At 43.3% G+C, this 22,938-nt stretch overlaps 1 protein-coding gene across 2 annotated transcripts; it reads left to right on the top strand.

The window, feature by feature from the left end:
• Nucleotides 1–1,165: 1,165 nt before the first annotated feature.
• On the top strand, nucleotides 1,166–22,525 carry dennd2da (DENN/MADD domain containing 2Da). 2 transcript variants are annotated; one of them, XM_076277413.1, is made up of 16 exons: nucleotides 1,166–1,516; nucleotides 6,630–6,709; nucleotides 7,011–7,097; nucleotides 7,300–7,380; nucleotides 9,783–9,881; nucleotides 15,036–15,208; nucleotides 15,370–15,482; nucleotides 15,665–15,734; nucleotides 15,880–15,957; nucleotides 16,604–16,744; nucleotides 16,888–17,036; nucleotides 17,440–17,611; nucleotides 17,883–17,933; nucleotides 18,109–18,190; nucleotides 19,163–19,402; nucleotides 21,945–22,525. In XM_076277413.1, the coding sequence occupies exons 2-16, from the start codon at nucleotides 6,640–6,642 to the stop codon at nucleotides 22,010–22,012; spliced, it is 1,674 nt and encodes a 557-aa protein (XP_076133528.1). In that variant the 5' UTR covers nucleotides 1,166–1,516; nucleotides 6,630–6,639; the 3' UTR covers nucleotides 22,013–22,525. The 2 variants fall into 2 exon arrangements, with proteins under 2 accessions (XP_076133528.1, XP_076133529.1); XM_076277414.1 differs by lacking the exons at nucleotides 1,166–1,516; nucleotides 6,630–6,709; nucleotides 7,011–7,097; nucleotides 7,300–7,380 and adding an exon at nucleotides 7,399–7,958.
• Nucleotides 22,526–22,938: the final 413 nt, after the last annotated feature.

Here is a 22,938-nt window from a genome sequence, read left to right as displayed (position 1 = left end):
ACATAATGTAAAAAAATCCTGAAGCCAACTACCACCCGGCTGGCTCTCTTGTAATACCATAATGTACAACATGTGGACGCTGTATTACAGTAAATATAATCCAAGGCAATGCCTACAGAATTCCACTTGGCACTTCTAGGTGAGGAATAACAATGAACAACTGTCATTGTGCCCTATAGGTTAAGTAAACACTCCAGACAAAAATAGATCATATCTGGTGAGTATGTAACCACTGCTTGTCCAACTGGTGATATTTTTTCCGAACAGGGGTTCAGACCACCTTTGAATAGGCCGACAGATCACCCTCTCGTTCATCCCAGCAAACCTCTGAGTATTTTACAACATCCCATATCCCCAGTCAACCCTTTGTGTTGTACCAACAGAGCAGCTCAAGCAAGGTTCCCCTGGTCTGGAACAAAGCCAAACACCTTTCAGGAGTCCAAATAGAGAGAGCAACATCTAGCCCCACACAAGGCCCTACGTGCAGCCATGTTGAACCTTGAGTCAGACAACCCCTGCCAACGGCTATTGTAGTCTATCCTGACAGCAGATTTCCCTAAGGCAAAGCAGACATAATTAGTCACTCATGACATTTTATTTGCAGTTTTGCTTGTTCACCAGCAAGAGGGGCTATAGCACTTTGTAACTTACCCATTACAAGTGCACAATTTGTCTTCAGCCTTACATGACTGTGTTTAGGTTCATCATCCCAAATAATTTCCCACCTCCACCTCTCTCATTGAAACACTAGACTTCCTTTACACTATGGCCTCTGCAAATATGAATATGTGTGCCTATAAAACAAGTGCACAGGTAGGTCACCTGTAAGAAGCCCCAGTCAAGAGAGATCAGAGTCCTCACATGTCCTTGTCTGTATCCTTGAGACTTCATGAAGATACTGTTGAGTATCGAGCTACACCTCCCATTACTCTTACTTTCTCGGTCCCCCTGACAAGATCAACAGCAGTGACACTGGTACATAAACACATGACTCAGCAGAAAAGTCAACAGTATGTGCATGAGTTGCACAGTTAAATCAGGCCATAAGAAAACAAGACAAGTTTACACAGTCCTTACACAGCCATGCTGGAGACTTGTATGGAGGTATATGGTCACGCTCGTCTAACAGGTTGCACTTCAGTTGCAGAGACGGAACCCCCCCACCCCCATCCTCCTTGCCGGGCTAGGTCATGAAGCAAAGTCCGCTTTCTCTTTCACACTTCCTCAAACGCTTGCTGCTCTCTACCCAGGCGTGAGCCGCTCCACAGAGGTGCTCCGCACACACTCTCGACATCTCTCTTGGACGACGAGGACGCTTTTACAAACTTGTGAGTGAGCGTGTGACATTGAACCTGGAGGATTCTGGACGTTGACGACTGGCTGGGAGGCTATGGGAGCTGCTCAGATGAAGCTAAGGCAAAGCTAAAGGGCAGGTACTGAGCAGACAGGTGCAGCAAACACAGTGCACACCTGCTGAGGATCTATAAGGGTCACCCTCTGATCTCCCAGCACTGAGGTGAGTTACACTAAGCTTGTTAAAGGTTCTCTTACACTGGTATGTAGAGGTTTTCACACCTGATGTTGATGTGTGTTGACTGTTTTGCAAACAGACACATTAATTGGTTCATTCTAATCTCTGGCATTGTGGTCTGGACAGGGAGTGGTGTGAACATGGGTTAGGTCACTGTGTCTTTTTAACACGCAAATGGAAAATAACCAGCACATAAGCAGTGATACTGACAGGCATGCATTACAAAAACATGTCACATTACTGACATATTGTATTCTTGGCAATAGCCATATTGAAGACATAAACTGTACAGTAACAACCCATATTCTTATACTTATAGTTTCATAAGCTACAGACAATAGAACAAAAAACAATGAAGACGGTATGACAAATGTCAAATGTTTACACTTGTGCAACTCAGCTCTTGGATATATCAGGCACAACATTCTGCACATTTTCCAAACTTGACCTTAACCTCACTGAAAAACATTATTCAAATAGTAGCAAATCATAATACAACAACTCCAGGTGTTCTGCTTTTGTCTATAATAGAATGCATGAATGAACAGTGAACATGGTGAACATGTATAAGATGTCTTGCCCTTCTTGTTTGTACATCCAGCTAGTCGTAACTTGCTATGATTCTTTTGGCAAGTATATAGTAGTTCAAATCAAGACATTTTTATTTTTTATTCATGTTGACATGGGAGGATTCAGTTGAGAAACATTTCAGCACCAGGGCTGACAATCCTGGTTTCACTCTTACTTCCTGTCCTGGCAGGCATGGGCGGCACTACTGTACTGTGTCACTTCCTCTTTTGTTGGTGACAAGCACTACATGCCCAAGCATCCTCTCCAACTGTTTCTATAAGACCCCATTAGCACATCATCACTTTAGAAAGTTGTATAATTGGACGCTATTTCTGCAGACAGTACTAGTGAACTGATGTATGTAAGCTATGTGTCACTGCCCTATTTGTACATGGATCGTACGTCTTCGGATCGTCTCTTTTATTGAAACAGAACCTGAACTCGTCTGAAAATCAAACTGAATATCTAGATGCTAGGTGACAGCCACAACAAGGACGAGTATTCACAATAAGCACAAGTATTCACAACAAGAACAGGTACTTCCAAGAGTTAGTGGTGAAGGGCAAGCATTGCTGTAGTGAAGCTGTTTGGGCTCAAGTCCAATCTGTTGGCAGAGTTTTGGCTGAGAGGCAAGTTCCTCTGCTGAACAGGCCCTCATTACCACACAACCAGTCATTCCAACTGGCTGCGTGTCTCTGAGCAAGAGGATACTTGTCTACAAGACTACTAATAGCCACTGTATCAACTGCAAACATGGGAGTCAAAATTACAGGTTGGTTATTTTATAAGTTCATTTTGGTCACGGCCCATCATCAGAAATTTACTGCAATGAAGTTCCAAACACAAAATGTCCTAAAAATAAGCAGTTGTGGAGATTCACTGACAACCGATGATAATTGCTTAACAACTGTAGCACCAGTGGGTGTGGGAAGAATTTAAGCTCAACATGCGTTTGTGGTGGTTGACTGCTTCTGATGTATTTTCACTGCAGAGCTGTAGCGTAGAGATACGACACTCTCTTGTGTCCTTATCTGGACAAAGAGATGTGTTAAAAAACAATGCAAGTTGTGTTGTTTTCAATGCAAGTTGTGTTATTTCCAACACATTTTGAGTAACAAATAAAAAAGGAAACAACACAAACTTGTGTTGTACCTATCTGGACACAGAGATGTGTTAAAACAACGCAAGTTGTGTTGTTTTCAACACATTCGTTTTAAGAGTTCATGTGAAGCGCATGCAGGGAAGGTTCTGGTTGAAAGCTTCCTGTCTGTGGTTGTTTCCGATGAAGGTAAACACAGACTCAAGTAAGCGGCTATGATGGAGTTATGCAGCTGTATGCATCTGAGTGGTGAGACATTTTAAATCACTGAGATCACTGGCTACTTGTTAAAGTGTCACAATGAAGAAATACACTGTACACTGTTAATGCTGTAAAAACCAGTAATACACGTTTTGGCCCTTGGATTTCATCATTTGATTTGTAGAGCATTATGTGTTGAACAGTACATGGACTTTATTTCTTCATTATGGTATACTCTTTACTTACTTTCATTCATTCATTTCGTTGATCCAAAGTGACTTCCATCTGTCAATTTTTGCAAGGTATAGTTTCCCCTGAGCTAATCGAGGTTAAGTGCCTTGCTCCAGGGAACAGGTAGCTGGGAATTGAACTACTCTCCCATGGCCACATCCACGGCTGAAGTGCCCTTGAGCAAGGCACCTAACCCCTCACTGCTCCCTGAGCGCCGCTGTAGCAAGCAGCTCACTGCTCCGGGTTAGTGTGTGCTTAACCTCACTGTGTGTTCACTGTGTGCTTTTTGAGTTTCACTAATTCAGGGATTGGGATAAATGCAGAGACCAAATTTCCCTCACGGGATGAAAAGAGTATATACACTTACTTATACTTACTTAATAACTCACTTTTCTGGCTACTGCATGCTAGCCCCGCTCCTCAGTTAAGAAGATTCTGGAAATGACAGAAAGCAGAAGTAGCAGAAGATAGACGATCAAAAACGAGATCATACAGTGGTCACTCCACATCATCATAGCTGCTGTGTCTCACGGTCGTGAGATTCATGGTGTTGGATGCAGTGCGGAGTGCTTCCTTGAATGTCACTGTGGCGACCTCTATATCTTCACTGTATGTGTTCCCATTACTTTAGACATATCTCTACCGGTTCCAGAAAACACAAAAGTCTGAAACAGATCTATTGAGGCCAATCAGGTGAATTTCATGTCATTAGGTTTAGGTTTATATTTTGTGGAGAGTGAGAGAGAGTGTAAAAGACTAAGCTAAGAATATGATATGCATGTTATAGAAACTGCCAAAACTCCAGAATGAAACATGCTGGCCAGTGGCCACTTCTCATAGAAAATAAACTGTGCAATGTCAACTGTCACTGTAGTGGACTTATGCAAGCCATCGGGCTAGTCCAATTCATTGATTCAGCACCCCATGCCAATTTTGGTTGATTATTTCTTTGTGTCCAGAGGGAAAAAAATATGTTTTGCAGTGGAGAAGAGTAGATGGAGGATAGGGTTGGCAGGTGCAGCAGACAGAAAAGTGAAGCAGACTAAACCGTATGTCCTAAAGTCAGAGAGGTGATAGATATGTGTGGAGGAAACCAGATGTTAGTGAGGACACAGAGGACTGGGCATCTGATTGTAGAGAAGTGTGGATGGGACAGCAGGGTGAGAGACAGGAGTGGAGGAGACCATTTTAACGTGTCCGTACAGACATGTCCCTATACTCTCCCTGGAGGGGTGGAAGCTGGACACATCCGGCGTCCCATTCAGAGAGCCCCAGTGGGGGGAAGGGGCAGGGGGATTAAAATACCCCTGAGCTAAGAGGGAGGGGCGAAAGCCAAGAAGAGAGACCCTTCAAAAACAATCTGACCCAAATTTAACATACCACCCCCACAGCCTGACGCTGCCTGACACCACCCTCCCCCCTGACACAAAAATACACACACACACACACATGCACACACACACACACGCACACACACACAAAGCACCCTTTCCCCCTGCACCAATAGCAGTCAAGATTTATGATCAGTGCAGTCAGATACACAGGTCTCTATGTGATTCTTCTAACTTACACTTATTGGTCTTGGCTTACAAAGTGCCAAGTTTTATGTCACATTGAAGCTTAAACCTTGCTGGGACTCCAAAATCAAAAGCCCACAAGACATCTCCAGACGGCCCTCTCAGACAGCACCAATGCTGACCTTCTGACAAAAATTCAGATTATTTGGAAAGATCTGACCAGAGGATCGGACTGAAATACTGACTAGAGCACACATAACCCTCTTTGTGGATTTTCCGGATGCTTTGCAGCCTCTCCCAGGACTCCAACAAACCAACTTAGTGACGGCACAAACAGCGCTGTTCTGACTCTATAAAGTGCGGCCTGCGACCCCCTCAGAGCGCCAGCTAAAAGATATGGAGCGGCACAGAGGGCCTGAGAGAATACCGCTGGCTATATATAGAGCTGATGAGGTCCTGCCTCAGACTCCATCACTAAAACACAGAAATAAACAAACCAGGGAGACGAGGTAGCATTTCTCTCAGCACACAGGAAGTCATGACGAAATTAGATGAGGAGTTCCCATGCTTGCTACATAGGATATTGCAGGTTAATGGGGTGATCTCTCTTCACAACAGTACCCCTGTTCCCATGTGGTAACACATAGGGAACTGTATTGATTTTGTTTATTGATCTATTTGTTACATTGCTTTACTAATTGCATTCTGTCTGTCTCTACAAAGAGACGTGTCAGACAGTGTTTTGATCAGACAGGTTTTTGTTTTGCATCACATTCCTGACTCTGTTAAAAACAAAATCTGAAACCGTATTGCTGGTCTACTGACCCAAATCATAGTGTATATGTGTGATTCAAATAACTATATCCAACTAGGTGTGGTCTTCACCTGAGCCTCGAGCCAACTGCCGTGGTGGGAGACCTTAAGTCACTCCTTTCCCTCATGTGACACCTGGACAGGAGGGTGTGCCTGAGGCTCAAACAAAGCCTTATACGTGGCAACCGGAGTCAACAAAGAAACTGTAGAATAGTGTTTCAGGTGAAAATCAGGCAGCAATGGACCAATGAAATGATAAGTAATGTTTACTAGCAAAACCCACTGAACAGGATCCTGAGACATTACTAAAACAAATCTAAGTGCCCCGCTTCTGTATTTTCATAAATCAGACCAGGGATCCTCACAAGAAGATCTTGTGTTAAACGGTTCAACTACAACACACAGAGAGTAAGACAAACATTTGGGTTATGGAAACTGGACTGTAACGCTAATGATTCACTTTCAATTCCACTTACAGATTTTCATTTCCATTTCTGAAAACCACACTCAAACAATCTAAGAAGCTAATAACAATAAGAGAATTTGAGATTGTCCTTTCTCATCTTCACTCAGTAACTCTTTAAAGCTGGGAAGGGAGGTGTTAGCAATGACGCAATTACAGGTCATCACTGAGACACTGATGAGTAGATGGGCTCTTGTTGTCCAGACAGGGCGACATGGCGGAAGAGGAGGGTGCCGCGAGGCCCCATAGGAGGGCCTGGAGCTTCAGTTCCCTCCGTATCAAAAGTATGTTCAAGGACTTTCCTCTCTTTCTCTTTTTGTAATGTTATGAGCCATTCTCCACACCAACATCACCAGCTGACACAGAGATGACTAAGTCTAACTCCACATCTGTAATGTGACACTGGACAGCAAATGCTGTTCGCAGGAGAACTGTGCAATTTAGTTAGTGAAACCAACCCTTAATCGAAGATAATAATAAAAAAAAACATTGCAGAAGTTGACTAAAAGATGCTATATGGAAGATCTATGTTTGAATGAAGATGAATGGATCTGATGCGACCTGAGGAATATCTTTTGCCTTAAGGGAAACCGTCTGATGGTGATGGAGGTGGCTTTTCTGTTAGGAGAGGTCTGCGTTCTTTTTCCTCTGTTCGGGATGGAGTGCGAAAGGGTGAGTCCTCTACAAACATTCACTAGCACATTTACCTTAACAGAACAAAATAAAAAACACACTGTTTTTCCTATGACATTGTGATTTACTTTGGTAAGGTTAAAATAATTAATGAACTCATTACAGGTATACATACCTAGTCTATAGACTAGCCTATATGTCACTGTGTACATCTCCAGATTAATTATGCTATTCTGTTCAGGGAATGAGGACTTGCCTTCAGGAACCTTCAAAGAAGATGCTACCGACTATTTATCAGCTCAGCCCACAGAGATAGCAGAAGGTAGTCTGACTCTGAGCATCATCCTGCATCTCAGCGCATCCCACGTGTTATTCCCTAGATATAGCCTAAGGGTATTTTACTTCAACAGCAATATAAAAAACATATTAAAGAAAGGATCAGTAGAGCCTAAACAACAAGCAAAAGTTGAACAAAAATAGTTGAAGCACACTCTTATATTACAAACTTATATTAGCCTACCTCTGTTCTGAGTGAGCTTTGTTGCTATCTTGCCACTAGTCCTCCATTGGTCCATTGACAATGAGCAAGTCTCAACCTGCGCGGGGAGGCGAACCTGCCCCTATCTCACGCAATAGACGACTGAAGATTAGCTGGAATTGCGACTTGGAGTTCCGTCAAGTAAAATAAATAGAGAAAAAAAAACCTGATTAATAGGGTAGGCTAAATGACAGTAACTTTAGGATAACTTTGTATGGTCCACTGCTGATATGGAATGATAAGCCTACAGTCACTGTTCCTTACTTTCGCTGGACTGGATTACTGAGACCTCGTGCTGGAAAAAGAATCGCTAAACTTAAGTTTTGGACTCTACTAGTGAAGAGTTGGAAAATACCTCTAGAGTAAGTACCAATGATGTGCATTATCTGCATTTTTGCAGAATTGACTATATGGGCTGCCGTGGTGAAACAAACAGCTGTTTAAGTGTGTGTCATTGCCCCGCAAGCTGTAGCCTATTATAAACAGATCTTCGATCAAATATATATCTTAAATCTAAGGCAGATATCTTTATATATTATTGTAAGTAACATGTCGTGTCCTTAATATTATTACGGTTTAATCTATGTTTTTCTTTTTTCAAAGATAAAGGGCATCGTCTGTTAGGTGGCGTTTGTTTGAGTAGTAGGTTGCGTTACGCCAATGCCTGTTCGCTTTTCTCTCAGATCTTATCTCTGGTAGGTAATGTTTACAGACTTAAAACGGTGACATGGGCATGCAACAGAAATGACCGCCCTCCTCACACTAATAACATATCTTAAGCATTGTATTGGTTATAGTGTCGGGAGTGGTTAGTTAGCGGTTAGAACATGAGTTTGTGGACTGTTAGTATGGATTAAGAAATGACGTTTGTCATCAAAAATTCGTCCCATTTAATTTGTAGCATAGGTCAAGAGTAAAAGTGAAACGCAGGATTGTGAAACCCAACCCCAGGAACGGAACGTAACATCGTTTGCACGCACGGCGCTACTGCTTTAACATGTCCAAGCACAGTGCCTCAAGGGCTGCTAGTTACAGCAGGCCTGATCAATGGGATGCATTTCTAAGGTTACCTCACTCTCTCAACCCCGGCATGCAGTTAACATATTGGTGGTCCTGTGGTCCACAACATTTAGCAATAGAAAACTGGTGTTTCCACTCAAAAAGCAAAACGTTCGCACACATAAAAATGGGCGTGTGAGAATAAATGGAAAGCAAAGAAAAGTGCAAAGCAAAGTTGGTTTACATAACCAGTGAAGAGCATACCTGTCAACACTCCCGTTTTTCCCGGGTTTCTCCCGTATTTCAAGGTCATCTCCCAGCACCCTACCGTTTTGTTATTTCTCCCGGAAAACTCCCGTAATTTGCATGGCCATCAAACTTCATTTTAAAATCATTGATCCATTCAGGTTGCCAGATTGTGAATGAAATGCATCCTACACATACACGATCACTTAGTTTCAATTTCAACCGTTTTGTCATAGGCTAAAACCTGGCAACCCAAAACCCAAATAAGGAAGCGGGTGCCGACTGCGCAGCCTGAGTCTCGTCGTAAGCAAGCGGGCTAGTTGAATGGCCTACTCCAGAACTAGCTGTTGTGAAATTGTTGGGAATTTAATTGATGAACACATCACATAAACTGTTATTGAGTGTTGTTGATACACGGAACTTGTGCCCTCGGAACCAAATCTGACAGCAAGCAGCTTTGGAGTTTTGGAAGTAGGCTGCAGGCAGGCAGCTGGTGATAACTGGCATGCGTAAGGTAATGGTAAGGTAAAAGCAACGACCGAAATGCGGTGTTGAAACACGTGTATGAAACGTATTAAATATGCAAACACAGATCCGGTATAAACACTGACCCCACTTGTGACAAGAATAGATCTTGCCAAGATTTGGATTGGATCATTTTCTAGTGTCAGTTGCTTCCAGGCAACACACACACACACATACTTGCACATACATACACATACAGACTCACACATATTCTCTCTCACTCACCAGCTCTGGCAGTTCAGCAGTTAAGCACACATCATCAGTTAAGCACACATGAATCCAGCAGGTTACTGACACTGCAGCTTGCAGTTGAGGGATCTCTGTAGCTGTGAAAAGCAATAGAACATGCAAAATGCTGTGTCCCCTTGCTGTGTAGTTTCTGGGCTAATATGCTTGCGCTTGTGCATCCATTGCAGGTGGATTCACTGGGGCTGAGGATGAGGAGCCAGGCAGCATGATGAAAAAGAGGCTCAGCTCTGCCTGGTCCTCCTTCAGGGGGAAGCTCAGCAGAGATAGTAAGAGGCACCTGCTTTACATGCTTTTCTCTTCCTCCCTCCCTCTCTCTCTCTCTCTCTCTCTCTCTCTCTCTCTCTGTCTTTCAAATTCAAAAGTTGCTTTATTTGCATGACAAATAGGCACCTGTATTACCAAAGCAAGTAATACATGTAGGAGGCTTTACAATTCAGATACAGAACATATGGATGTAACAATGCACCATGAATCGGCTCAAAGTCGATAGAAATGGGTGAAGATTTAGAAGGGAAAAAGGGAAACGGTTGAGATGGGGGAGAAAAATAAATCATGTTTTAAAAAAAATGTGAGAATATTGGATCGTGAACTTAATCATTTACTTACATCTTACAACTTACATCCCTAACATTGACTGATATAAGAAATCAGAACACATGCAGGTACAAGGAACAGGATTTGTAATCAGAATAGCTTTATTGGCCGGGTTTGTGTATACAAAGAAAGAATTTGACTCTGGTCAACCTTTGCTCTCAATGTAGGCTACAGACATCCAAATATAAGAGTAAACAATAGACTAAAGAGCATATCAGATTTTAGATTAAAAGGAAATTAACTAGAAGAGAAATTAAGAAATATTCAATTTGAAAGAGAGAAACCTAAGGAATGTTGAAATGTCTGTATTGACTGTGCGGTTTTAGTGCAGTTTTTGATATAGTGCAGGGATTTTCAGTGCAAATAAAAATATATAAGTAGCAATAAATATGTAGTGGGTGATATGTTACATGAGGTAAACAATTTTCCAACAGTGTTGACATCATAGAGTGCTAGTGTGTGTAAGAGGGTGAGTGTTTGCACAGTGGTTTTCCCCATGCTCTGTGTGTTTGACGTTCATCAGAGCAACTGCCTGGGGTCTCTGTGTCTGCTGGTTTTGGCAAACAGTGCCCTGTAACGCCTACCAGAGGGAAGGAGTTTAAACAGTTTGTGTCCACGATGTGAGGGGTCTGCAGAGATGTTTGCTGCCTGCTGCCTGGACCTGCACAGGTCCTGGATGGAGGGAAGAACCGCACCAATGATCCTCTCGGCAGCCCTAATGGTCTGTTGCAGTCTGGTCTTGTTCCGTATGGTGGCCGAACCAAACCAGACAGTGATGGAAGTGCAGAGGACAGACTGGATGATGGCTGTGTAGAAAATGATCAGCAGCTCCTTTGGCAGGTCAAACTTCCTGAGCTGTCGCAGGAAGTATAACCTCTGCTGGGCCTTCTCCTGAACAGTGTTTATGTGGGAAGTCCACTTTAGGTCCTGCGAAATGGTGGATCCCAGGAATCCAAAGAAATCCACAGCAGACACTATGTTATTCTGGATGATGGGGGGGGGAGGGGGGGTGGACTTCTCCTGAACTCCACTGTCATCTCCACCGTCTTCTGTGGGTTTAGCTCCAGGTGGTTCTGACTGCACCATTTGACCAGCAGTTCCACCTCCCGTCTGTAAGCAGACTCGTCACCATCCTGGACCAAACCAATGACTGTGGTGTCGTCCGCAAACTCCAGAAGTTCCACAGAAGGGTCCCCCGAGGTGCAGTCATTAGGGTAGAGAGAGAAGAGTGGCGGAGAGCGGATACATCCCTGGGGGGAGCCAGTGCTGATGGACCGGGTTTTGGAAGTGATGCTCCCCAGTCTAACCTGCTGCTGCCTGTCGATCAGGAAACTGGTGATCCACGGACAAGTGGAGGCCGGCATTGTGAGCTTCTGATGGAGGAGTTCTGGGATGTAGGTGTTGAATGCCGAGCTGAAGTCTACAAACAGGATCCTGGCATACTTCCCTGAGGAGTCATGGTGGTGGAGGATGTAGTGCAGTCCCATGTTGACTGCATCATCTGCTGACCTGTTTGTCCTGTAGGCAAACTGCAGGGGGTCCAGCAGGGGTTCGGTCACGTCCTTCAGGTGGCTCAACACCAGTCCCTCAAAGGATTTCATGAGACGTCAGGGTGACAGGCCTGTAGTCATTTAATCCTGTGATGGAGGTTTCTCGTGGACTGGGATGGTGGTGGAGCATTTGAAGCATGAGGGCACTTCACACAGCTCCAGAGACCAGTTAAAGATCTGAGTGAAGATGGGAGATAGCTGTTCAGCACAGACTCACAGGCAGGAGGGGGACGCACCATCAGGTCCTGGAACCTTCTTGATCTTGATGTTGCTCCGAGGCAACATGTCCACCTCACAGGTCCTTAGTGCAGGTTGGGGCAGGGGATTGGGTGTTGGGGGGTAAACCTTTTGTGCATGTGGGTTGTATGAATGGGTGCTTTTCAAACCGTCAGCCAGTCTGGGGTTTTCTACAGGGTAGGGGGATGGTCTCCTGTAGTCAGTGATGTGCTGCAGGCCTCTCCAAACCGATGCACGGTAATAGACCCTTTCAACAATCAAAACAAAAACAATGCTTGAACGTTCTATTTGGTTCCCAATCTACTTCCTCTGCATTAAGATAACATATGGAATGTTAAAACGGAAGCCTTGTGGGGCCAACTATGATGCTGATAATGGAACTCTCTTGAAAGGGTAGTAGACTATTAAGGTTTTGCACCTACGTCATAATGTCATGTGACTGTTTGTTTACAACTAGAGTGGTAGGCAAGAATGGTAGGCAAGGCATTTTTTAGTCTCTCACTGTAGCTTCTTTTGGCTACCCTGATCTCCTTTTTTTTAGCTTGTTCCTGGCCTGCTTAAACAGGGCCCGGTCCCCACTACGCTAGGCCTTCTCTTTGGCTTGGCGCAGCTTCCTGAGATTAGGAATGAACCATGGTTTGCTGTTATTGTACAGAAGGTCTTGGTTTGCACACAACTGTCAAAAACTGATGTATGATGTCACAGTGTCAGTGAGTTAATTGAGGTCTGTAGCTGCAGCTTCAAAAACACTCCAGTCAGTGCAGTCAAAGCAGGCCTTTAACTCCAGTTTTGACTCCCTTGTCCACTTCCTCACAGTCCTCGCCTCAGGTTTAGAAGTGTTTCATTTCTGCCTGTAGGTTGGGATAAGATGAAGCAGACCGTGGTTGGAGAGTCCTAGAGCTGCACGGGAGACAGTGTAATGGGCATCCTTTAGACATTGTAGCAGTGGTCCAGTGTGTGGTTTTGTCCCTGGCGGGACACCTGATATGCTGTCTGTATTTAGGGAGTTCCTGAGTGAGGTTGGCCCTGTTAAAATCCCCTAGAATAATGTTGAGGGAGTCCGGGCGTCTTCTCTATGTCAGTTATCCGGCCGGCCAGCTCTTTTAGCACGTTAACAGTACACACTAGATGTGTGCATGTGAATTCATCAGTTACAGTGTGCTTGCGTCAGTGAGTGTGTGTTTACGCACGTGTGTATGTGTGTGTGTGCGTGTGCATGCGTGCATTCATACATGCTCTGTGTATGCTCAAGCTCTGCACATGTGTATGTGCGTAGATGCATGCATATGTTTCTCTTTCTCTTTCTCTCACTCTCTCTCTCTCGCACACACACAGACACGCTTGCACACACACACACACACACACACACACACACACACACACACACACACACACACACATACACACACACACACACACCCTGTCTCATGGTGACATCCGCCAGCGTTTCCTGTAGAAGCGCAGACAGTCCTGTTGGTCCCGACACCCTTCCCCATCTTAGCTCTGGTGGCAGCCACACCCAGTCCCCTCTCAGCACACATCACACTGTACACCACAATACACCAGAGCACCAGATAAACAGATATCCAGACTCCTGGAGCACCTACCCCATGAGTTGTGACCTCCTGCAGCACCTACCCCATGAGTTGTGACTCATGGCCATTTTATTGCCAAAGAAACTTAAATTGGTTGAGAGTTTAAGTGAGTATTTTTTTTAATATGCCAATCAAATCCCTTATGGGGTTGGTCTTAACCAAAGATCTTAACAAAAGTTCATCCTCGCTATATGTGTGTGCTAACTGTGTTTACATGTAGTGGAAATACCACTCAATTAAACATTTTGAAAACTGTTGTGTTGACCACCAGTTAAGAGCTGAGGAAGTAGTCTCCCGTGGTTGCATTTAAAAAGGACATTCTTTTCGTTCACTGAAGATGAAAGTCACACAAACGTTGGCACACATGGTGACTGTTGCCATGGTAAAGGCAGCTGATGGCCTGTAACTACTTTCTGTGCTATTGTGTCTGTTATGTTGGGACAAAGAGGTGTTCTTCTTTTGTGTGTGTGTTTGTGTGTGTGTGTGTGTGTGTGTTTGCATGGCTGCCAGGCATTTTGAGGCAGTGTTTCGAAAGAAAGGACAAGGCAGACAATAGTCTTAGACAAAATAGTGGGGAGCTTGTCTTCTCAAAGAATGTGTAAGGAGACTTTTGGTTTTCTAAAAAAAATTCTTTGTAAGGTTTTGGATTTATTTTCATGTGGTCATTCTGCGTATGGCCATGTGTGAAGCTTAAATATGATCTTATCTGAGTAAATATTTAATGCCAAACCTCGCTGTGCAGTAGATCGGGTTCAGTTCTATTTTCCTTGCGGTGCAGTCATATGCATGCAGCAGGCTGGTATCCCCCTTTTGACCATTCCATCACCAAACAGACTTTTTTTTTTCTTCCATGGTCAGTCAAACTTGATGTCCATTTTAGTGCTCTAGCTCTACTCTTGCTTGGACACTCATTCAGACTATTCTATATGCTACTTGCAGACAGCTTCACTCAAAAATGTATGCATTAACATGGAAAGATAGAAACGGAAATGGTAGAGAAGCTGCAATGAGGATGTAATCCTATTCTGACCTTTAGATTTCCGATTACTTGCTGACAGTGCAGCTTTTTGGTGTGGGATTGACATCGGTAGCGCAAAAGAAATCAAATGGAGAGAGCGAGAGAGTGTGAACAAGGTTCAAAATGTTACGGTTTCTGAAACAGGCATGGTTGAAAATAAGTCCGTAATTGAATGGTGCAACATGTGATTCTCCTCTATGTGACTTTTATTATGTCACATTCCTCATATTTCCGCCAGCACAGTGCACTGGGGCTAGGCCTGCTTACTGCACTGATAGTATGAGATCGAGGAGCACATAGCACAACTGCAAACAATTCCAAGATTCTTTATTTGAAAGTGCACTTAATCCAGCGAATCAACCACACACATCTCAAACCTTCACTGGCCTGAGCCTAACCTGACCAATCGCGTGCTTCTCTTCACAGGGGTGAAGGAGACAGAGCCTGCTCCAGCTGCTGACCTCGATCTCACCGACAGCAAAGGCAAGGAGCCGCGCTACTCCAGTGCACAGTTTTTCTTTGAATACCTGGTTGTAGTCAGCCTGAAGAAGAGCAAAGAGGGAGCATATGAGCCTCAGATCACATACCAGTTCCCTAAAGTGAGTATATTGTCAGAATAGCAGCCTGTACAAGAGCTGCCTTGTAGCCACAATGATCAAACAAATTATGCTATTAGTAGCAAGGCTTTGGTGACCATGTCCGTGTCATTAACAGTCTCTCTTTCTCTCTCTCTCTCTCTCTCTCTTTTTGTGTTTACCAGAGAGATGGTTTGGTGCGTTTCCAGAAAGAGGAGCAGGAGAAGACCTTTAAGGCCATCACCCTCTTCTGCTTTCCCGAAGGCATCAACTGGGCCCCCCTTACGGAGTACCGAAGGTGCTGCCCTAACACACACACAGGCACACACATCCACCCACACCCACACCCACACACACACACACACACACACACACACACACACACACACACACACACACACACACACACACACACAATATTGCTTGCTCCCAACCCCCAGATGTACTTGTCCTAATACTGCTTTCCTCTCTCCTGATCAGTGAGACTTTCTCCTTTGTCTTGACTGAAGTCGATGGCAGCCGTAGGAATGGCTATTGCAGGAGGCTATTGGTGACTATCTGCTCCTCACCCCTCTAACTGCATTCCGTAACTACTTGTTGTTCAGAAGCATTAAAGCAATACTCCATCTCTCTCTCTCTTCCCCCTCCCTTGACTCCCTTTCTGGCTCTCTCTTTTTCCCCTTTCTTTCTTCTAGCCACATGGTAATGGGGCGCGCCCTCCAGAAGCCTACTGCATAATCAGTTCGCTGGCCTGCTTCGGTCTCTTCTCCAAGGTGAGGAGGATCAGAGCTCCCCTACAGCCCTAAGCAAAGTCCAAGTGATCTGAAGAGAGTGATTAGGATAGTGTGGTGTCTGTGACTTTAAAAGGTGTGTGAAAATCAGAGAAATCAATGGTTAGCAGACAGGAAAAGAAAGAGGCCTGTACAGTCTGAAAGTCCGTTTGGCACGTCTGGGATGTGTAGGATGTGATTGGAAGTACTAAATGTCCAGTGTGAGTTCAGAATTCTGTATGAATTGAAGCTCCACTTTCATTCCTACTGTAGAATTCAGATATGCCTTCCGTGTCCCTAAATATGTGTAAGCATACACATGGGGTTGTCTCACTAATTTAGACAATATATGATGTACGGTACGGTTTGATTCAACATGACTGTAAATATGTTGTACATATGTTGTAGGCAAACAGTAAGACAACTCCACCAAGACCAACACATTTATTGAGCAAACCAAAAATCTAACACTACTGGAGAAGGCATAGAAGGAAACAGAACAGAAACAGAAATAGGTGTTTTCAAAACAGCTTTATAAATCAGGTGACTGTTAGTTTGGCTAATTTACTTTACTCCTGGCTCTTCTCTTGTTCTTCCCCCTCACCCCCCTCCCTTTTTTTTCTCTCGGTCTGTTTCTCTCATTTGGTAGATCTTTGATGAGGTAGAGAAACGGCGGCAGATCTCCAAGGCAATGGTGTACCCCTTCATGCAAAGCCTGCGAGAGGCACCGTTTCCTGCCCCTGGCAACACTGTAAAGATCAAGAGCTTCATCCCTGATGCTGGCACAGAGGTGACTCACTCACTCACTCTGTCTCACACACACACACACACAGACACACACACACACACACACACACACACACACACACACACACAGTTTTGGTTTTGAGTTAGTCTGTCACTGACTGGTTGTGTGCATGTTTTTGTGTGCAGATAATCAGTCTGACACGGCCGTTGGAGTCATGGCTGGAGCACGTTGATTTCCGTACACTGTTCCGTTGCCTCAGTGATGAGGAAGTGGTGCAGGTGTTCGCTGCCACCGTGCTGGAGAGACGCATCATTTTTATTGCAGATGAGCTCAGGTACACACCCTGCCTCCTTCCCCAAACACACACACACACACACACACACACACACACACACTCACACACACATTCCGACATCTGGTCTATGTGTACATAAGCATATGCACTGAATCACAAGCTAAGGCATGTTTGCCTGCTGCTGATGACTCACTTCTTAGTCTGTCAGTAAACGTAACAAGCCATCAGCTTAGTTCCATACCTACAAGACAAGAGCAGGGCTCACAAAACCTGTCACTGCCTCTGGAATGCATCAACGTACTGTACTATCATTCCTATATTACAGTCGTATAGTACTTCTATAGTATGTCCCAAAATACTACAAGATTCCTATAGTTCTTTTGTCATAAGTCTCTGACTCCTGTTCTGTGCTCTGTGTCCTTCCGCCCTTTCATGTCCCCAGTACCCTGTCTCAGGTCATTCATGCTGTGGCCGTACTACTGTCCCCGTTCACGTGGCAGCACACCCTAATCCCCATCGTCCCCGAGATCCTCATCGATGTCGTCATGGCACCAACCCCATATCTGCTGGGTGTGCAGAAACGATTGCTAGAATTTGTTACGGACCAAAGTGATGTAAGTCGCTTTCTCTCTCTCTCTCACACATTTTGTGTCTGTTCATCTCCATTTGCCAATATGCCTTAATATACTCCTCCTCAAGTCCCCTGTTCATCGTATTCTCATCAAATTCTCTAATATGGGCTCTGCCACCCCTGGCTATAAGCTGCAGAGCAGTAATGTGTATAGCTTCAACTCTCCTCTAAAGGGGACAGGCTGCACTTGCACCCTCTGATCACAGAGTCAGTAACAGGAAGAAACCACACTTTTATTGCCATCTTTTTTTCAGCTGCTGGTGGTTGACTTATCAGAGGACAGACAGGAAACGTTCATCGCAAAAGTGAGTAACATACATTTCCCGTGAGAAGATCATTAATATGTTTGGTCATTGTCATTCTGTCTCTGTCTTTATACCAGTGAATGTAGCTATACAGACATTGATTTGTCTACACATCTAATTTACATTAAGTTGGTGTGCTTAGTGTGATGTCTGCGTGTGATGTGTTTGTACACAGATTGGAGACGAGAAGACTATTCTTCCACACAAGCTTCAAGATGAAATTCTGCAGGCACTAAAGACTAGACCAAAGGAAGCTAGTGAGTCCCGATCAATCAAACTGTCCTGAGAGCTAACTGAAAACATAAGAGCATTTCAGAGCTACACACACACACTCACACACTCACACACTCTCACACACACACACACACACACACACACACACACACACTCACTCACACACACACACACACACTCACACACACACACTCACACACACTCTCTTTAGCTCAGCCAATAGAACAGTTCTCTCATGTCTGTGCAAGAGATCTCTGAGGAAATGGCCATTGTTGCCAGAGTGTTTTTGTTTGGTAATATCTTTGCAAAACTGTTTAACTTTTGAAAGCTGCATCTTGTAAGAGAGTTGTTTATGTACTACTTGCCGCAGTTGGTCAGAAAGTGAAGGCGTTTGAATATATCCTTTAAAAATACTTTAGTCTGCAGATCATTCTATAAATATCATTTGTATCAAGTATAAATGGGACTAATGTTAACTTTTTGGTTTACGTTAATGTTTGTTATACCACTTAATTTACAGTACATAAACTATTGATTTGATACTGCAAATCAGGGCCGGCTCTAGGGGTTGCAATAATTATACATAATATACATACCGGTACACATAATTATGCATAATACATAAATGCAAAAGGGTACTCGACTGTTGTAGAAAGTAATGGCTGATCTTTAATGCAATATCTACATTGCCCATTATCAGCAACCATTCATCCAATGTTCCAAAGGCACATTCTGTTTACTAATCTGATATCTCTTTCAAAGGCTAACTGAGAAAACATTGGAGAACCCTTTTGCAATTATGTAAGCACATAATGTAATCTGAAAACTGCTGCCCTGATTAAAAAAAAACAATGCAACTGATCTCAGCTGGTATTCTGTCTATAATGGAGTGGAATGGAAATTTCTAAATGACCCCAAACTTTTGACCGGTAGTGTATATCTTGAAAACAAGTTCTTGTGGGTCTACGTCCTAAACAGCTGTGCTTTTATTGCAGCTGTGGAGGAGCTGAATAGGGTGGTGCCCGCAGCCTTCTTCCCGTTCTTCATCAAAACGGTTGGCCATTTCTCCCATCACATCCTGCGCAAGCCTGGTGAGCCGGGGGTCTTCCAGCAGAGGAACTTCTGCAAAGCACTGGAATCCAAGAGCACTCGCCACTTCGTCAAAAAGTTTGCCCAGTCACAGATGTTTGACCTCTTCATCCAGGAGGTGGAACAGCAGCCTGCTTCTCAGGAAGGTACAGTGTACTAGCCTGATTAATCCCCTGCGTCCACACTAGACAGGGAACCCTTGGGCACTGAGGTCTGTATTGCACAAGGAAATGATCACACATGAAAATATGACCGCAATCTGTGATTATCAGGGTCCAAGCAAGCAAGCATGGTTTTATTTCAGTTAGCCTATTAGCTGGTTTGATGCTCATTGAGTTCAATGCAAATCAAAACAGCTAATAGGCTAACTGGTATGGTTTTATTTCAATCTCTAGGTATGGTGAAGGGTATGTGATGATGTGGGGCTATTTTAATTCCAAAGGCCAAGGGAACTTTATCAGGTATCCTGGATCCATGAAATAACTGATCCATGAAAAAAAACTGCCTGCCTTTATGGGAATTTAACATACAATACTGACCCCTGTATATTAAAGGTGCTCTAAAATAGGCTAAAACATTTTGTGTCACTTACTGCAAACATCACCTAACCAATCGCTAGCTGTCTGTGTCCTGAATACACTGTAAAAAAACGCGATCTCTGTGGACAGCCCAGGCTCCAAAAACGGCAACAAAAACAACCTGGGCAAACCTAGCCCACAAAAACATAACAAACTGTTCTAGCAAATCACAGACGAGATGCGCATTTAGGAGAGTTTCAATTGCACGGGAGCAGCACGGGAGGAAGGGGGAGGAAGTAGCGAGGTAGCGCTCTGTTTTGTTTGAAAGTCAACAGAAGTGACGTTACCCAGCATCGCTTAGAGCACCTTTAAGGAAGAACATTTATTTATTTATGATACATTATTCATTCACAAAGAAAATTGGTGTCCTTAAAGGTTGGGTATTTACTCATTTTTTTACTTAAAGGAACCATATGTAAGAAATGTATTTCAATTAATCATAAAATGGCCCTGATATGTCACTAGACATTAAGAAATCATGTTCATTTCACCGACAACAGTAGTCCGGCCAGGATATTGTCATTTTTAAAGTGAAGTTGCAGCCCTTAACTGATGTTGTGTTTTGGCCTGATGCGCCACCCTCTACCTATCTACTAATCACAAAGTTAGTAGTGTTTCGGCATCCGGGTTGGCAACCTTGAGTCAGGGGGAGGGGGAGGGGATACACCGCTCTACAGTAATTTTAAAGTGATTGCAGTACCAGTTTTGGCCACAATCTTACATATGGTTCCTTTAAGGCATACATGGGCAACATACGGCCCGCGGGCTTTCCCCGACCGGCCCGCGTAAGGTCCGTGAAAGAACAATAGTGAAGAGCCTAGCATAGAGATAATGCATGCAAATCAATATCGTTGTTTTTATTTTTGAAAGCGACTGCTATTTGTACGCCCATACATTTGTGCGTGGATGCATACGACGTAAACACCCTCACTGATGTGCTGGTGAATAGAATTTATGCTTCTGCGTCGACACAATGCAGTTGCCTTTACGTCGGCGTAACCCTTTTAAAGTTTTGTGTCTCTTATGTCTGCGTCGCTCACCACCGCAACGGTTGTTAGAACGAACTCCTACTGCTGCTCGTTGGCGATACGAAGTGTTCATTTCAAAACGTTACTGGCAGATAGACAGTTTACAATCGGTTAACCCCGTAATTGTAACCAAAATATGTCTGAGTTTATTTGCAAAGCTTATGTTAGCGAACTAGTAGCCTATGATGCTACTACCCACAGGTTGCTTGAAGCAGCCGGCTCAACACACAGAGCGAGTTGACCAATCACAGTTATGTGCATAAAGTTAAAGCAAAAACATAGAAAACTATTTTAAAAATGTAGGCTTTGTGCATGTTGATTAACTAATGACAGCCTACTATTGTCTGCTCCACATTTTCGTAGTCTAATTCTGCATAGAGTTAATTTAATGATGGTAATGATTTAATGATGAAATATTGCTGAGTGTTGATGAAATGGTGGCACAGGCCTAGGTTGTACTGACTCCTTCACATTTTCACATTTTCATGACCTAGCCTAATTATATAGATATTGTAGTACTTTTTTATATCAGTCTTTGAAAACTGAAAAAAATGTCAATGTCAAAAAATAATTTTCGAGAATGAGGATTAAATACTGGACAAATATTGCTGTTTTTCCATTGTCTCCCTCACATTTTCATCTGTTCTTACGACTAAACAAAATCATATGATTTACTTTATGTTATACAAGAACAGAATAGAATTGAACAGAACTGAGTTCAGACTTGAGTTCGGTATTTTGGGTCCGGCCCTCCTCAACAGTCCCAGTTTGTCATGTGGCCCCTTGGGGAAATTAGTTGCCCACCCCTGCTTTAAGGCATTAAGATCCATTTCCAAAAGATGATTTATATTCCTCTTTTTAGCCAACTTTAGCAGAGTTGCCAATAATTCTGGAGGGTACTGTATGTTTTAAAGTTTTTGCCGCAAAACATACTTGGAAAATGTATGTTGAAGAATCAGAACAAGCTTTACGGCTTGGACCCGTCATTATCAATTGACTTTGTACTTTAGAGTGTTTGCTGACTGAAGTGTCTGTCTCAGTGTGGAACGGTTGGCTTACAGAGCTGTCTCTTCCTCATTCAGGGTTTTTCCAGAAGAAGGTTGTTGAATATCATCAGAAGATGAAGAAGGAGAAGACAAAGAAACACTAAAAGAGAGGGTGTTTATTCTCTTAATACTGTGGAAAGAAATAAGAATGTGACATGGGAGGTTTTATCATTTCTAGGAATGTACATTTTAGGAGTAAAATTATTTGTAGGTTATTTAAATTGTTTGTTGTAGGATAGTGTGACTGAGACTGGATATCGTAGAGTGACTGACGTCTTCCTTGTGTTTGTTTTATAATGTGTATGTGCTACTGTCTTGTTCTGTACTTTCTTAATGTCTGGCTGGTCCTCAGCATAGACAGGGTCTTGTGGACTAAACATGTGTGCTCCTGGTGGTACCGGAAACTGAGCCATTATTGTCACCACAGAGTATAATAATAATAATAATAGTAATAATAATAGGAGGGTTTTTTAATGGTACTGTTGATAATGTTTTATAATATTTTTTGCAATAAAAATGAACTAGTAAAAATGCTAACTGCTGTTCCCTTACCATTAGGTTAGTGTTGATCTGCCATCTTGTGGCCACATGTGGTACAATAAAGACCATGAAAGAGATGATGCCATCACTTGCATCCTTTTAACATAGTTGTACACAGCTTGAATTTTCAACAAGAAGGTATACATTTCAAAACATATTTACATTTCAGTAGTAGTACATCCTGTGCTACTCGGTCATCTGTTGATATTATGTGTTGTGGAAATAAGGGCTCAATATCAGAAAAAAAGTTTTAGTTTGGAAGAACCTGAATCATGTTTTAACATTCAGCACAAGTCTTGTGTTTTCTACATTGTCTATCCTATCCCTGGCTAGCTTGTTCACCACAGATCTTGGTTTAACTTGGTCAGTGGGGTAAAAATGTGTTTCTTTGTACGTAACTAGCCTGGGAACATGCTAACACTATTGCATTTCAATATTGCATATCAATATAAGTAGAGAATTAGTGTATACCTATGTGTTGTGGCTGTGT

The sequence above is a fragment of the Alosa pseudoharengus genome, unplaced genomic scaffold (genome assembly GCF_046254945.1).
Source record: "Alosa pseudoharengus isolate Yale_2024_CS ecotype anadromous, Long Island Sound unplaced genomic scaffold, YU_APseudo_1.1 YU_APseudo_1.1_scf_9, whole genome shotgun sequence".
Classification (NCBI taxonomy): Eukaryota; Metazoa; Chordata; class Actinopteri; order Clupeiformes; family Clupeidae; genus Alosa; species Alosa pseudoharengus.
Note: the sequence above shows the minus strand (reverse complement) of the source record. Positions and strands in the feature narration are given on the sequence as shown.

Coding starts and splice junctions, on each gene's coding strand:
- dennd2da (XM_076277413.1), top strand. CDS start 6,640: ATGGCGGAAGAGGAGGGTGCCGCGAGGCCCCATAGGAGGGCCTGGAGC. Junction 15,483..15,664: donor CCCCTTACGGAGTACCGAAG/GTGCTGCCCTAA, acceptor TCTCCTGATCAG/TGAGACTTTCTCCTTTGTCT. Junction 15,735..15,879: donor GCTATTGCAGGAGGCTATTG/GTGACTATCTGC, acceptor TCTTTCTTCTAG/CCACATGGTAATGGGGCGCG.